Source organism: Onychostoma macrolepis, chromosome 13, assembly GCF_012432095.1.
Source record: "Onychostoma macrolepis isolate SWU-2019 chromosome 13, ASM1243209v1, whole genome shotgun sequence".
Lineage (NCBI taxonomy): Eukaryota > Metazoa > Chordata > Actinopteri > Cypriniformes > Cyprinidae > Onychostoma > Onychostoma macrolepis.
Window position 1 is genome coordinate 920,001 of NC_081167.1, and position 17,478 is coordinate 937,478.

The 17,478-nt window shown below is 40.2% G+C and overlaps 1 protein-coding gene across 1 annotated transcript in view; it reads right to left on the minus strand.

Annotated features, from left to right (window-relative positions):
* The window catches only part of slit1a (slit homolog 1a (Drosophila)), a 70,800-nt gene that overhangs the window by 19,196 nt on the left and 34,126 nt on the right, over positions 1–17,478 (minus strand). The window contains 14 exon segments of the mRNA XM_058795179.1: positions 2,267–2,399; positions 2,499–2,665; positions 4,936–5,079; positions 5,171–5,314; positions 5,387–5,461; positions 6,406–6,550; positions 6,882–6,905; positions 8,581–8,744; positions 9,738–9,881; positions 10,178–10,249; positions 11,762–11,833; positions 12,464–12,535; positions 15,299–15,446; positions 15,607–15,770. Of these exon segments, the coding sequence (XP_058651162.1) occupies positions 2,267–2,399; positions 2,499–2,665; positions 4,936–5,079; positions 5,171–5,314; positions 5,387–5,461; positions 6,406–6,550; positions 6,882–6,905; positions 8,581–8,744; positions 9,738–9,881; positions 10,178–10,249; positions 11,762–11,833; positions 12,464–12,535; positions 15,299–15,446; positions 15,607–15,770 (1,668 nt within the window).

The following is a 17,478-nucleotide window of genomic DNA, read 5'->3' on the forward strand; positions in this document are numbered from 1 at the left end:
TGTGTGTGAGAAAGTCTGCTGGGTGTTGGGCAGGACTGACGCGTCTCTCAGCACCTGCTCGTTGTGTTTTGGTAGGAGGAGACGCTTTAATGACGGGCTGAGAGCGCAGCACACCTGGCTAGAGTCAGTGAGAGCTCTGGCCAAATGAGAGGTTTTCACGCTCGGAGGAACGACAGGCATTTGCTGGCGCTCTGTGTGTGTCACTCCCACGGAAAACTACTCTCATTACACACACACACACACTACAGCTCTGACCACCACCCACACCACATACAACCCTCTTACTGATAACAAGAAAGATTTAGCATTTATGGTAATCTTAACCTTTTACTTTGTGTCTTTTGTCTATAGTGAATCAGATGATGCCGTCAAAAGCCAGATCAAGATAAGTCTAAGCACAGATTAACCATCTGTATTTCAGATATTCATCAACTGCTGTATGGTTTACCGTGAAACACTGCGTGCAAACCAGGTGTGATGTGATAAAAGGTCTGTTAATCTTAAAGAAGAATCTTTAAAGAATGATTAAATAGTTTTTAAAGAATCTTAAATAAAAGAATTGTTGGAACCAACAACACTCAAAAATAATTAGACCTAATTTTAAGATTTATGTATTTGAATTGCTTATAAAACTTAAGTTTTATAAAATAAGTTTTATAATAAACTTAATAGTAAGCTACATTATCAATCTAATGTAGAAACAAGCACACAAATCAACTTACGACAGGGTTCACGTGTGATTCATGAAACATTCGTACGCCGCCAACCCCATCGTACAAATGATCGTACGCTAAAAACACCTCGGTTTAGAAGCCTCGCCCCCAGAGTTTACGACACGGAGAAATGTAACCCGGCCAAAAAGAGGAAGTAATCTTATGAAAGAGAACTGTATATTAAACTATGTAATAAAACACAAATTAGGTTATAGCGGCATTCATTATAAAGAGCTTACAAACGTCAAGCTAAAATGAACTGATTTAGAGCGAAACTGAAATGGCATTGAGCTCACAACCTCTCTCATTCGACAAGAATCTGATATGTTGTGTGTGTGCACATCAATTGGATTTAATCAAATAAAGATAGCTATAAAGAAAACAAATAAAATGCAGTAAGAGTGTCACATACGAGCATAGCCTATACTGGTTGCGCAAATTATTTTTTATTTTGTTAATCTGTTAATTAAGAGAAATATAGTTTGCGTATTTATTTTATTCCTTTTATATAGTTAATTTCAAATTTTTTAGTTTTTTCTCTGTTCACTGAAACGCTGCCGGTGCGTGATGCGCCGATGCGCGAATACTCATGGTCTGTTGTTCATGATGTTATTTGCACATATAAAGCTAAAGCTATGAAAGAAGGCGAAAAAATAAGCGGTTGTCAGGCAGGAAAATAATCTAAATGAACAAAATGCTCTCATTATACAATTCTCCACCAGATTTACTATGCTGCACACAATTCAGGCTAACTTGCGTACACAAGCTGAGACCAGACATGAGATGCGATCCTATCCATCGCTCAAGTCCATATTAATAAATTCCAAGTTTTACGTAGAAACGACCATATGCCCAATTTTCTGTCATACGTTCGTTTCGTAAATGAGGCCTACTGTGATTCATATTTATCAGTCATGCATAAATGAAACTGGACAGATTTCTACAATCAATCAATCAATCAATCAATCAATCAATAAATAATCATGGCATAGTTTAATATTAACTATTTACATCTATGCATTTATGCAGTTATTCAAATTGCTTGTATCCACATAAATCGGTTCAAAGTTAAAAACAATAAAATGTATCAATTTAAAAGTATGAACGGTTAAAATATGACTAGCTGTGGAACAAGCAAGTGCATGAGACTAAACCACTTTGGGTGTATTGATGATAAGCATATAAAGCTGGTTATTGTGTATTTAAAACACATTCAGTTTATTAGTACTATAACAGAAATCGTACCCATTTCATTTATGTCTGACGTGCCAGTTTAGTTTGTTACAACTGTGCAATTCCAAACTCTATATGCAATTCAAACACACAAATCTTAAATTTAGGCCTAAATATGTTTTATTTATTTATTTTTTACTTAATCTCGACTCTGCTGGGTTTCTATCACTGTGAATTGCTCCCGCCCACTGTGAAATCTCATTGGTCCTCATCTCGATCCACATTAACATGACATAAGCTCTGATTTGACTATTTCTTGATGCTGGACACATTGGGATAGAAAGACAGAAGGCGTAATGGTGTTCAGAGCGTTGACTCACAGCTCGGTGACGTTGCGCGGGATTCCTTTGGGTAAGACGCGCAGGTGTTTGTTGCTGCAGCGGACCACGGTCTCCAGACAGGTGCACTCCGAGGGACACTGGATGGGCGGCGCGCAGCTCGCTTCCTCTTGATCTGCCCACATCACACACACACAGAGCAGTGAATCATCCTACTGTGAAAACGTAACACGCAGTGTGTCAAATCAATATTTATGAAGAGAAGAGCGTGTACCCTCCTGGCAGCGGAAGTCTGGTAAGGCCACGTCCTGCAGGGGAATCTCTTTGAGGAACGCCGGCCGCTGGCAGCGCGGGTTTCCCGTCACGATCTTACGGTTCCTCAGCCAGATGCTCAGCCATGCCAGGTGGCAGTTACAGTTGAACGGGTTGGCCAACAGGTTTCTGCCATTCACACACACACAAAAAGATATTAACAACAAAGTACTCTTTCCATGGAGTATTATTTTGTAATTCATTACGCCCAACACTGGATCTGTATTGTATGGTGCAGCATAATGACTGGTATCTAACTTTTTCCTACATCCCATCATGCTTTGTGTGAATTATGGGAGTAACTAATCAGCAGAATGTTTAAAGGCTTGCATTCAGGCTCATTCTATACCTACAACTATAATGTTTTAGTAATCATTCTAGATCTATGAGAATATGGAAGGCCACACTACAACTATAACAATAACGCCACAGAGAGACATATTGTTAGAAATTAAGTTTTTTTCCAGCAGCACGCTTGTTCAAAAAAAAATAAATAAATAAAATGATTCCCGTAGCTCAAACGGTAGAGCATGGCCCTAGCATTGTGAAGATCATTGGTTCGATTCCAAGGGAATGCATGAACTGATCAAATGTAGACCTTCAATAAAAAGTGAATCAGTTTTAGATGAAAGCATCTGCCAAACGTGTAAATGTTCAGTAGAAGTGTGGCCGAAATGACACATTATGACTTGTTGCCAGAAAGTCTAAAATATAAGTCTGTTTTGACTCGTTGCATTGGCAGATGTTTTCACTTGAACACGTCTAGAGTTGGATTCTGATGGTATCTTGAGCCTGAGGTGAAGTTCAACAATAAAGGCCCTCTCACACTGAGCGCGAAGAGATAAAGTGAAGCAAAACACAGACGAATGGTGCTTTCAGACCGAACACGAAACTGATCGCCTCCATCTGCTTCACACCTGCGTGATAGGTGGTGCAACTCACCGCTCAGCTGATCGTCGTTGACCACTGAGAAGAGGAATTACTTAATTATTGGCACACAGCACACACAAACTGTGACGAAGCCAAGAATGGCTCTACAGGGGTGTGAAGAAAGACCCTCTGAATAAGTGAACAAGTCCTACATCATCCGCTGGAACGACACTCTCTTGTGTATGTGCATATGACAGTTAGTGGAAGCTAGAGATTACAGTTTGAAAAGTTTTATTATGGATATTTTTCTTCAGAAGGCCTGTAAACCCTTCCATTTTTCCCGGGATTCTGCCGTATTTTACCATTCTATCCTGCCGTCATCCTGTTTAAATATTTTCCTGTATTTCTCCCGTATTTTTTTATCGGTTTCAGATTTAAGGCCATAAAAAGTCTTAAATGATATATCATTTTAAATTTGGGGACAGAAAGACAAGAATTGAGATATAGCTTACACTTTAAAAGGCTATGGTTTAATTGATTAAATGTGAGCGCTGCAAGTTTCAAAGTCAGGTGCTGTGCTGCTTTGTTTACTACGGTTACCGGGGAGACGGCTATATTTCTCCTGTTCCAAAAGCGCCACCTGCTGGCAGACAATGGATTTGCATTTTTCAATAAGCCCTTCTGCTCTTTTTGTTTAGACCAAAGCAAATACCCTCCCGTCTCCCTGATTTTGGTACCCAAATGTTGACAGGTATGTCTTTATTAACCCCCTGGAGCCATGTGGAGCACTTTTTATGATGGATTTATGCACTTTATTGGGCTTGACCACTATTCGCTGCCATTATAAAGCTTGGAAGAGCCAATGATATTACGCAGCGCCTGAAAGTAGTCCCCAGCTACGTATATCATAATTAGTTACCTAGCTGGGGACTACTTTCAGGTGCTGCGTAATATCATTGCACCTGTTGCACCCATGGTACAGCAGCAAAGTTCCTTGATTATTACGCCGGAATGAGAGTATAGTTCCTAGCCATATCGGCCTAGAAAATCGCAATTTTTCATTTTCCGTCAGTCTTAGTACACGATGTAACTACAGAAGAGTCAAGTTTTAAATAGGAAAAACATCGAAACTCTTTGGTCATTTTTGAGCGAGATGCTAACGGTCTAATCAGATTCACTGATCTACGCTAAGCTACGCTAAAAGTGCTACCGCCAGACCCGGGGATCAGCTGAAAGGATTCAAAAACGGTAAAACTCAACTGTCTAACTCTTGGGGAGTTGGAAAATGAGCCTATTTTCAAAAAAAGTGGAGTTTTCCTTTAAGCCTTTGAAACTCAAACGATACTAATGAATGAGGAAAATACACAGTTAAATCAACTCAAAAACTCTTGAAGAAACCATCAGGCTCCAATGGCACGGCTTCCCAGGAATGATCTGGCTCGAGTTAATGATTACAGGAAACATCTGTCTCTACCACCACATGCTAAACTCCTTCTCAGGATTTCTGCCAATGTGTGTTTGGCTCGTACAGGGTTGAGAGGCTCTGCAGCGTGTCGAAGGCTCCGGGTGTGATGGTGGTCAGCGTGTTGTCGTAGAGCGACAGCAGACGGACGTTGTGCAAGCCCGTGAAACTGTTGTTGTGAATGCAGCTGATGCGATTGTTGCGCAGCATTCTAGAACAGAAAGACGTGAAGATGAATTCGCACAAAGAAAACCATGCATGATGACCGAATCTGATTGGTTTTTGACGGAAGCTGGGCTCACAGCATACGCAGGCCGTCCAGTCCTCTGAACATCCCGCTGTGCACTGAATCCAGCTGGTTCGCCGTCAGGTGCAGCTCGTTGACCGAAGACCCTCCCTCAAATGCCCCGTCCTCGATCTCTGAGATCTTATTGTTGCTCAGGTTTCTGCAGATCAAACCATAACGTCAGTGGCGCATCAGGACCAGAGCGTCACACGGATGAGAGAGCAGTACTTACATTTTCTTCAGGTGAGAAAGCGTCTTGAAAGCACCTGTGGCCTCTATCGCCGTGATCTCGTTATTGTTGAGACGCCTGGAGAAAACACATGGAAGAACGAGATGAAATAACACAAACAGCCCTTACGAAAATTAACCATGGTTTCCCTGCTGAAAAAAAGCAATAGAAACCATCAGAGAGTTTGTAATGATTTTACTGGTTTTAATGGGAATTGTATTGGTTTTAACTGTAATGGTGCCTGTGGGTCTCTGCTGGTAATTGGTCGCCTTCTGTTGGTGGCTTGTTAAAACCAATAAATCCTAATGGAATATGTCCCAAAACACACTACAGGAAACCATTTTTTTAATGATTTTAATGGTTAAAAGTTGATGGTTTGTAATGTTTGTAGTGGTATTTGTAGAGGAAACCATCAGAATTTCTGAGATGGTTTCTATATTTGTTTGTTTGTTTTTAAAAGCGGGGCTTAATAACAAAACCAAAAAACCATGGTTAATATAGTTAAACCATGGTAACCACAAATGTGACCTTGGACCACAAAAGCAGTCATAAGTAGCACAGGTATATTTGTAGCAATAGACAATAATACATTGTATGGGTCAAAATGATCTATTTTTCTTTTATGCCAAAAACTTTAGGATATTATGCAAAGATCATGTTCCTTGAAGATATTAAAGGTGATTTTCTGAATATTTTGCACTCTCAGATTGCAGATTTTCAAATAGTTGTATCTCAGCCAAATATTGTCCGATCCTAACAAACCATACATCAATGGAAAGATTATTTATTCAGCTTCAGGTTTATTCAGATGACCCTTATGACTGGTTTTGTGGTCCAGGGTCACAAATTAACCATGGTTTTGCTAGACTTACCATAGTTTAACCATGGTATTTGTAGTAAAACTGGTAATCAATACACCAAAAAAACATGGTTACTACACTTTTACTACAATAATAGCATGGTTGATTTTTGTAATGGAGACCTGGCATTCACTGGCAGGTGTGAGGTGTTTGCTGTCTTACAGTTCAGTGGTGGATGCTGGGATGTGCTCAGGGACGCGGCTCAGCCGTAGATTGGAGCAGTCCACTACATTGGACTCGCAGCGGCATTTGGCTGGACAGACGGGGTCATTATTACAGTCGCTGCTCAGCCTGGTGTCCTCCGTTCCTGCAGCAAACACAACACTGTCATCCTCCAGCCTCGCAAAGAGAAACCAGGGAAACGTCAGAAGAGCTTAATAGAGGAAGTGTCTACATGCGGCAAAGCGGGAGGCTGTTATCTAATGAGTGTTCAATAATTAAAGCGCACGCACACTCCAGGAGACACCGAGTGTTTGTCAGCGCAACCACCACCAAATCCCCACAGTCGGCATGATCTTCTAAAATGAGTCATCATGATTTCTTACTTTGTTGTACTGGAATTAAAGTAGCTGCTCAAACACAGACTATGAAGAAAACCAAGGCTTCGTGTCACGTTAATGAATGCGGCGCACACTCACCTGGGATGACGTACTGCTCTTTGGCTGTGATGGAGACACAAGAAGACAATAATCACCAAAACTAATCATACACCATCAGCACCTCAGAATACAAATCTGACCCTGGACCACAAAACCAGTCGCTGGGGTATATTTGTAGCAATAGCCAAAAATACATTGTATGGGTCAAAATGATAAATTTTTCTTTTATGCCAAAAATCATTAGGATATTAAGATCATGTTCCATGAAGATATTTTTTAAATTTCCTACCGTAAATATATCTAAACTTAATTATTGATTAGTAATATGCATTGCTAAGAACTTCATTTGAACAACTTTAAAGGTGATTTTCTCAATATTTAGATTTTTTTGCACCCTCAGATTCCAGATTTTTAAATAGTTGTATCTCAGCCAAATATTGTCTGATCCTAACAAACCATTCATTCAGCTTTCAGATGATGTATAAATCTCAATTTCGAAAAATTGACCCTTATGACTGGTTTTGTGGTCCAGGGTCGCAAATGCATTCACAGATGAGCTTTGGTGTCAATGACGGAAGGGAGTGTTACTGTACAGGCTGTTTTTGTGTGGTGTGTAGACCACAGTGCTGTGGTGTTCAGCATGAAAAATTGAGATTTTACATTTGCCTGGCTTGTGTTTTGGTATGTGTATCAATCCATTTCACCAGCTGTTGTGTAGAGGCTTTCTTGGACAAAATGCATGTGTGAGAATCAGCTCTGCAAACTGTATTTTCTTGAGCATTGCATTCACGTACTGTATGTAGCACAGAAAATGATGCAGTTCAAAATTCCTGTATATGATTGTGATCCATTTTCCAAAACAAAACATGCGCTGGAAACCATTTGTAACAAATGGTAGCTGATCACAATCTGTCATTGCCAAATCAACACTGCAAGCACAAAACATGCAGTATATACTGAACGTTTTTGAAAGAAGTCTCACCAAGGCTGCTTTTATTTGATCATAAAAATACAGTAAAAACAGTACTATTGTGAAACATTATTACAATTTAATCAATTTGATCAAATTCGATCAAAAGTGACAGTAAAGTTATAACGTTGCAAAATATTTCTATTTCAAATAAATGCTTTGAATCTTTTGTACTTTCTATTCATCTGTGAATCCTGAAAAATAAAATGTAACACGGTTTCCACAAAAATACTGTGCAACACAACTGTTAATTATAATAAATGTTTCTTGAGCAGAAAATCAGCAAATTAGAATGATTTCTGAAGATCATGTGACACTGAAGACTGCAGTAATGATGCTGAAAATACAGCGCTGCATCACAGAAATAAATTACAGTTTAACACATATTCACATAGAAAATAGTTATTTAAAATTGTAATATTATTTCACAGTTTTTGCTGTATTTTTGATCAAATAAATGCAGCCTTGGTGAGCAGAATAGACTTCTTTCAAAAATATGAATTATTCCAAAGTGCTAGTGTATATTCAGCAGCTGCTATAATGTGATTGTGAGTGTTTTTACCTGCAGACTCGCTGTAATTCAGTTGTGTGGATAACTACTCGTTCAGTTCAGTAAGAGGTCACGGTCGTATTGTTTTTGATGAATCACAGTGTGTGAAGGATAGTCAGTATGACTGTGTTTGATGGTTTTGTGATAAACATGATGAAGTTTTGAATGGTGTGAAGAGTTTGAGGTTTACACAGTGATGTTTTATGGCAGTGTTTTACCGGAGCAGCGGAACTTCTTGCTCTTGATCTGTCCGATGCGTTTGTTGGCGAGCCGGCGAGGGCTGGTGCAGCGGGCGCCGCTGGTCTCGATGGGGTTGGAGCGCAGGTAATCAGCCAGCCACTTCAGATTACAGTCACAGATGAAGGGATTCTGAGCCAAATGACTGCAGTCACACAAACACATTCCCCTAATCAACATCCGTGTGCAATCACATGCTCTGCTGGGCATTCAGCTCATCTAGCCGTGTTTACAGCAATATTTATACAGTTCTTCATATATAACATCACTTCAGTAATGACTGGATGAACTGGTAACGTTTACAGTTGCAGCTTGCCATCTGTTGAAGAAACCTGTCAAACATAATCATGAATCCACCAGAAACTTTGCCTTAACCTCCCACGTAGAGCTGCAGTTTACATGAGTGAAGCTGTAACCTGTTATTTGCTAGGCTTTTCATAAATATGTTCAGAGGATATAGTGTGTGTGTGTGTGTGTGTGTGTGTGTGTGTGTGTGCATGTGGTTTACGAGGACACAAATTTGTATAATGACATAGGTATTACAACGAGAAGGTGATTTATGAGGACACTTTCAGTGTCCCCGTAATTCAAAAGGCTTATAAATCATACAGAATTAGTTTTTTTGAAAATCTAAAAATTTACAAAGTCTCCTGTAAGGGGTAGGTTTAGGTGTAGGGTTGGTGTAAGTACAGTATAAAAACCATTACGCCTATGGAGAGTCCTCATAAAACATAAAAACCAACGTGTGTGTGTAAACCAGCCAGCAGTGTAAGCAAATTACTCCTGAACTGGTACTGATTACAAATGACATAACTGTAATCAATAATGTGATCTTTTAGATTACACTTTTTAGGTAATCTAATCAAATGACTTTTGCTTGCATTACCTACAGTTACTCATGTTTATCACATGCAAGATCAAAGGAACATATTCAAACTATACATCAACAACTCATATACAGTTTCATTACTTACTGCATGTTTTTTATGCAAAAATAAGCATTAGGTTTAAATCTATTCAATGCCAATTAAGACTCCTTAACAATAGGCATGCAAGCAAGCAAGTTCTCGTTTGATTGTAAATGAATACTGTTTGAAAATCAGTTAAAAGCATGTGTTGTGAGTGAGTGTGAGCTCACAGGGTCTGGATGGTGCGCAGCGAGGTGAAGGTGCCCTTGGCCAGCGTTTGGATTTTGTTGTCATATAAAGAAAGCAGGGAGAGATTCTGCAGGTCCTGAAAGGTGTTGGCGCGAAGACAGTGGATCTTGTTTGCATTCAAAAGGCTGGAAACACATGAGAGAGATGCTGATGAAACAGCAACATGCAAAGTGAGCACTTTTCATTAAATCAACTGTTTTAATCTACACCTGTTAAGTACTTCCCAGCCCTTATGAAAGAAACAATCACCAACAGAAACTCTTAGATATCTCAATGGATTCTCCAATGGAGAGCAAACGGGAGAAATTCTTCCAAAACCGAATGATCTGAGCTGTTCCGTCCACGCTGATTTTATGGCTCTATAGTCTTACGCAACCACTGAGCAATGAAATCTCGCTCCGGAAGAGACTCTCACACTCACAGCAGCTGGAGGGTGTAGAGTCCGTCAAACACTCCTTTGGGCAGATCGGTGATCTTGTTGCCGTACAGAACCCTGAACACCAGAGAGACAGTCAGCAGAAGACCAAATACACACATCCTTACTGCTAAAGATCATACATGAGCGTTCAGAGGAGTAAACAGAGCTGCAGATCTCAGGACAGACCGACAACCTTTAGCCCCGATAGAACTGACTGATATTAAAATATGCAATTTTCTTGGTTCGCATTAGAAATACATTTCTGACATTGAAATCTGCCACTTTAGCAGTTGAATTATTTCAAACAAGAAAAAGGGATTTTTTTTTTTTTTTTTGCATCAGAGCGATAGTTCATTCAAAAATGAAAATTTCCTCCTCCTCCAAGATGTAGATGAGTTTGTTTCTTCATCAGGTTTGTAGAAATGTGTCTCTGCATCAGTGTCTCAGCAATGGATGCTCTGCAGTGAATGGGTGCCGTCAGAATGAGAGTCTGATAAAAACATCACAATAATCCACAGCACTGCAGTCCATCAGTTAACATCTGGAGAAGACAAAAGCTGAAACAAATGTTTGTAAGAAACAAATCCAAATATTTGTTTAGAGCTGTTTTGTCTTGTAAACACTGCTTGATCTGCAGATTTCTCTCCTGATTCACACCAGAACACTTTTTCATTGGAGGAAGCTAAAACAACGGTATGAAGTTAAAAGCGTCTTAATGCTGGATGTGTTTCAGCTTTTGTCTTCTCCAGATGTTAACTGATGGACTGGAGTGCTGTGGATTATTGTGATGTTTTTATCAGACTCTCATTCTGACGGCACCCATTCACTGCAGAGCATCCATTGCTGAGACACTGATGCAGAGACACATTTCTACAAACCTGATGAAGAAACACACTCCTCCTGATCTTGGATGAGCTGAGGGTGAACACATTTTCAGCTAATTTTCATTTTTGGTTAAACAATTTTTTTAAGGTTGCGATGAAACAAAAGTAGCAACAGATCTTTTTTTTCCATATTGTGTGATGTACAAAAATTTGAACATATGCACAGATAAATTGTTCACAATAAGATGCATTTACAAAACAGTTTGCATAAGTTTTCATTTCATGCAAACTTCAAGAAAAAAATTTAACCAGATCTGTGGATAAATCTGCTGACTTATAAAATCTCAAACTGATGGAATTGAATAAAAAATGACAGCGTACAAACATACAGCACCTTGGTGAAGTACAGAAAGTTAGGATGCGGTGAAGGGTTGTCATGAATATTAAATGAGTTTACACCCAGGAAGGTTACCTAGCAAAGTCAGCATGGACTAATTAATATTCATGAGATATGCCACAAACAACCCATCACAGCACTCAAAACTGCTTCTGACACTCTAAACATAGCATCCTCTACTGTATATACAGCACACGCACACACACACTCACACACACGCACACACACACACACTCACACACACACACACACACACACACACACTCACACACACACACACACACTCACACACACACACACACACACACACACACACACACACACTCACTCACTCACTCACACACACACACACACACACACACTTACAGTGAGTTTAGGGAGCGCAGGCCCTGGAAGGCGTCAGGAGCGAGCTCAGAAATCTGGTTGTTGCTGAGGTCTCTGTAAAGAGAGACACGCTTCAGTAGATGATGAGAAGTGAAGAGAGCTGGCCTGTATCACGCTGGGTCGGGCTGTTTTCGGCTCGTGTGGCTTTAGGCATGTATGTAAATGTGTAGCTCTGAACCTCTAGCCCTGCTGTGGTGGCGCTGTGGTGAGGACTATTAGTAAACGGCAGGCATTACAGGCCCTGGAGAAGACTTTAATAAGCCTGCGGTTTAGCCATCAAACCACACGCCAGTTCAGCACGGCAAACAGTCAGAGTGAAAATACTCTCCATGAGATGCGATGGGAATTTGCAGAGTGGTCTGGATATGGGTTTTCACAAGCTGTGCTACATGTCAGTTTGAAAGAGAGTGAATGTCACACTGTTTAAATTGGTCAGGCTGGTTTCTGCTGTTTCAAGGTGGTCTACCACATCAACCTTGTCTCCAGCTGTTCATGTAGAGCAGGTTACAAGTCAGTACAGAGGACTCCAGCATCTGCCCGAGTTTTATATGACCGATTAAACCGGATTCTGTATGAACAAGTCTAATCGATAAATTTGATCTGGTTTTCACCTCACGATGACCGTAATGTCTATAAAAGTATGTTGCGCACATAAGAGGAGTGTTGCGTTTTCTGCAAACTTACATTCTGCGCAGTTTCTTATAAGGAGAAAACGCTCCTGCAGGGATGGACTTGATGCTGTTTTGTTCCAGTCGTCTGCGAAAAGAGAAATACAGAAAAATGCAGGCGTTATTGCAACATTGGCATGTTTTTGCTCTCTGTTTTGTCTCACTGCCATCTCAAATCCACACTCCCACACTCCATATCAGCTGAAGTCTTGAGTCTCTCTCTGGAGTTTCTGTTCGGTTCATTACCAGGTTTATTGGATCAGCAGAAATGGCTTTCTAGCTTTGTTTTGGTCTTGCTAGTGCTCGACCCCCATAGCACAATGAAGGACCATTTCATGTCATAGAGTGTATTCTATACATTCACGCATGAAGCTTGCTTTATTTTTAAATTCCTAAAGCTTTAGTTTGCAGGTTTAGACACTTTTTTGTTTTTTTAAGAAGAAGAATAAACAATCACTGTATACTCTACGGCTGCAATACACTAAATTTTTGCACACAAGATGTTCATTCTGGACAAGTCAGCGCCAGTCTGCAGATACTGGGGAGTCGAAGTTTAGTGTGTAACAGACACAGACTCTTATTTTTTATCTTCAGACTATGATTCTGTCCAGTTGGAGGAGATCAAGCTGTTTGATATGTAGGACTGATTTTAGAACATGTTTCTGCATGAGTTTGTTGTAAAGGTCTGGTAGTGTGTGATATATTCAAGTCATTTAATTGTCACTATTGTTTTTCTCTTTAACCATTTACAAAGTCGGCAAGTGTGTGATGCCTAGTGTTTGAAATCTGTTCAGATTTTTAAAGTTGTGTAGTGAATTCCAGCCTTTATATATATTGTCCATTTGCAAGGTGATTGACAAGTAGAGTACAATCACAAACTGATTGAGAAACATTTGCTTTTTCTAAAATAACTTTTTAAATGCAGTGTATAAACATACAGTAATTCTTCCAAAAGTAGTCTGAACTCCCATGTGCGTATGATTTCTGTGGCCTGGCTGGAATGAGCTGTCATAGGAAACATTCACGGCAAACAATCTCTCTCTTGTGGCAGAAGCTTGGAGAACAGAGTGAACATCAGCAGTGCTGATAAAGGCGGATGCGGTGCGTCTTTCTGTCGGGTTTGGATGTCATTAGTGTCTGTGGGGGCTGCCGGTGTTTTTAAGGGTCTGTTTTAATGGCACACCCTGCAGGTTCAGGCCACAGCGCTGTGAAGAAAGCAGTTGTTTTCAGTCGAAAAACTCTCATTTAAAACAGGAAAGTCATTTGTCAGGGTCATTTAGTGCCTCCAGAGCCACAGGCAATAACAGTTTGACTTGAACACTTGCAGAATTTCCCTTCTCTTCAAAAGCAGGGCACCCGCTAGGAAATATAGAAACAATTTACATTCTTTGGATTGCAGTGATTCCAGACAGCACATTCCTGTGGTCGTCTCTCTGCGGACTGCGCTTTTCAGTCTCTGCAAGCGTGTCCAAATACATGCGACTGTAATCGACAGATCACAAGTGGCTGTAGTTCCTTCTCTCATGTCTGGAGGTAGTGCGGCACAATAGTGTGTGTGCCCCTCATTCACATTATACTACCCTTTGTGTTTTACTACAGCACCTCAGAAGATCACATTTTTGCATTTAGCAGATGTTTTTATCCAAACTGACTTGCATTGATTTCTAGAAATACATTTGTTCAGTTCATGGCTTTTCTGGGAATTGAACCCACAACCTTGGTGTTGCTTGCGTCATACGCTACTGTTTGAATTACAGGAACTTTAATCTAACAAGTTTTTAAATGTTACAGAAAACATTCAAAATAAATATTCCCAAAATGTTTGTATAGGCTAGATTTTTTTTAGACATTTCAAAAAAAAAAAGAATGTTTTAAATAGGGATGTCCCGATCAGGTTTTTTGTGCCGATACGAGTTATTGAATATTGTGTATCTGCCGATACCGAGTCCCGATACGATACTTGTACATTCCTAGTGTTTTATGCACAGTCCAAGTACATTAAAGTTATTAAAATCAATCCAATGTATACAGAGTTGTGCAAAGAATAAAAGTAATATGTGTGTGTGTGCCTGGTATTTATCATGTTATGGGGCCCAAATGTCCCCACAAGGATAGTAAAACCAATAAATTTTGACCTTGTGGGGACATTTTTTAGGTCCCCATGAGGAAACAAGTTCTTTGAAGATCTAAAAATGCAGAAAGTTTCCTGTAAGGGCTAGGGTTAGGTTAAGGGTTGTTGTAGGGCGATAGAAAATACGGTTTGTACAGTAGAAAAAACATTACACCTATGGAGAGTCCCCATAAAACATGGAAACACAACATGTGTGTGTGTATATGTTTACATAAATATGATGTATATATTTATATCTCAATGTATATATTTATTTGTACATACTCTATAAAGACATTGGTAGAATATGGACTAGTGATGTAAACTTATTATATTTTATATGTACAATAAGCAGAATGATTGCAACATAAAGGTAAAAAAAAGTGAGATATGGTTGGAAAGCATGAAGCTAGCGGTGTCAGAACGCCAGTCTGTTAATCAAATCCGAAGCAAGACACAACCCATAGCAAAATAAGGATCAGGCTGAGGAGAGCTGAGACCGATCAGTTAAAAAAAAAAGCTTGATCGGTCCCGATCCCGATCCTTGAGGGACATCCCTAGTTTAACATTCAGAAATTATTTATATTATATTGGCCTTTGTGGGTTTTTAGATCAGTTTGTGTTATCCAAACCGACTAGCATTGCATTCAAAGTGTACATTTGATGCATTTCCTGGGAATTGAACCCACAACCTTGGCATTGCTTGCACCATGTTCTACTGTTTGAGCTACAGGATCTTACATCTCTGCCATGCTGTCGGGCAGGTTGGCCGGGATCGCCGTCAGTCCTTTCCCTCTGCAGTCCACAATATTATTACTGCAGGTGCAGGCAGCCGGACACGAGCCCGTGACAAAACTACACGACTGACCTGCAGCGTCTTCAGACTGACCTGCAGAGGCACATTTGCATTGAATAAGAAGAGGTTGTGAGTAATAAAGTGTGCAGTTAGCAGACATCAAAACACGAGAACTAGCCATTGTTCTTCACTTCAGACAAGTGGAATGCAGCAGATGCTGATGTGGGGTGAAGAGACCGGAAGGCTTGTTTACCTGAACAGCTGAATTCGTGTTTCTGGATCTCGGCTACATTAAGTCCTCGTAGCGGAGCCGGAGCGCTGCACTGGGTGAACAGACCGATGGTCGGCCGCTCGCGCAACCACTGCGACAACCAGGCCACATTGCAGTCGCAGTTCAGGTTGTTGGAATGTAAACGGCTGAAGGTGGAAAAATGGCAGCATGAATGTTAAGACGAAGCTTTTATCCAATTCTTTTTAACCTGAGGATAAAGGAATAGTTAATGAAAAAAAATTTGGAAATTTGCTGGAAAAAATCTGCTAAATCAGGTTTGTAGAAATGTGTCTCTGCATCAGTGTCTCAGCAATGGATGCTCTGCAGTGAATGGGTGCCGTCAGAATGAGAGTCTGATAAAAACATCACAATAATCCACAGCACTCCAGTCCATCAGTTAACATCTGGAGAAGACAAAAGCTGAAACTAATCCAGCATTAAGACGCTTTTAACTTTGCTTCTGGCTAAACTATGAAAAATCCATAATAATGCTTCCTCTGGTGTCTGAATCAGGAGAGAAATCTAGCACCGCATACAAGACAAAACAGCTCTAAACCAATATGTGGCTGGATTTTGATGTGAGAGACAACAGGAGATGCAATTTTTCACTGGAGGAAGCGTTATTATGGATTATGGACTCACGTTTTAGTTAAAAACGTCTTAATGCTGGATGTGTTTCAGCTTTTGTCTTCTCCAGATGTTAACTGATGGACTGGAGTGCTGTGGATTATTGTGATGTTTTTATCAGCTGTTTGGACTCTCATTCTGACGGCACCCATTCACTGCAGAGCATCCATTGCTGAGACACTGATGCAATGCTGCATTTCTCCAAATCTACACTTTGGATAGTCTGAGGGTGGGGAACTTTTCAGCTAATGTTTGTTTTTAGGTCAAGTATTCCTTTAGCCAGGCCCATAATGGTGTTTGCTGAGAGCTCGGCTAATAAAAGCAGCAGCAGATCATGTTGTGTTTTGGGTACTGGTCTCCCACCAGGCTTCTTGACTAGATTAAACTCTAGCAGAAAGGCCATGCTGGTCCAACACCAGACCAGCTCTTGCCAGCATAAACCCGTCTGGACCAACATGGAAATCCATGCTGTGCTAAGCCTGTCACTGAGCTTTGCTACTAATGCCAATAGCCAATTATCTTTACCCAGTAACTCCATGATCTGATTAGAAGGGTCTTTTTTCTGTTAGGTAAAGTAGGACACATGCTGATGGGGTACACATGTTCACATACTGTTTCAAAACATTAAACAGAAACAGGGAACATACAAACCGACTGCAGTCACGGGGTCTGGATTTCATTCTCTAAATCTTCACTTATATTCCTGAATTTGTATTTAATTCAAGTTTATTTGTATAGCGCTTTTTACGATACAATCGTTGCAAAGCAGCTTTACAGGAAATTAAGTTTCTACTATACACATACACATATATATATACATACATGCATACCTGTCCATTTCATAGCATATATCTGTATGTGAATAACAAAATAAATAAATAAACCAGAACCAAATGAGAAGGAAGCTCCATGTGGTAAAACGGTTGACAAATTCCAGGGAAATACAGCAGAATATACATTTCATAAAAACAGTGTGTGTGGGTGTTTATTTCTGTATGTGTGTGTGTGAATTACTGACTGTGGCTTCTGGCAGAGCCGTGTGGCCTCCGCCGTCCCGCCAAGACTGTGTGGAATGACACTGTGTGTGTGTGTGTGTGTGTGTATGAGTGAGTGTGTGTGTGTGTGTGTGTGTGTGTTGAGCTGTCAGATAAGATGGGTCGCAGTAAAACTGCTGTACAGTTTCCGTAGAAAAGATCATACAAGCACATACACGTACTTTGTATGGAA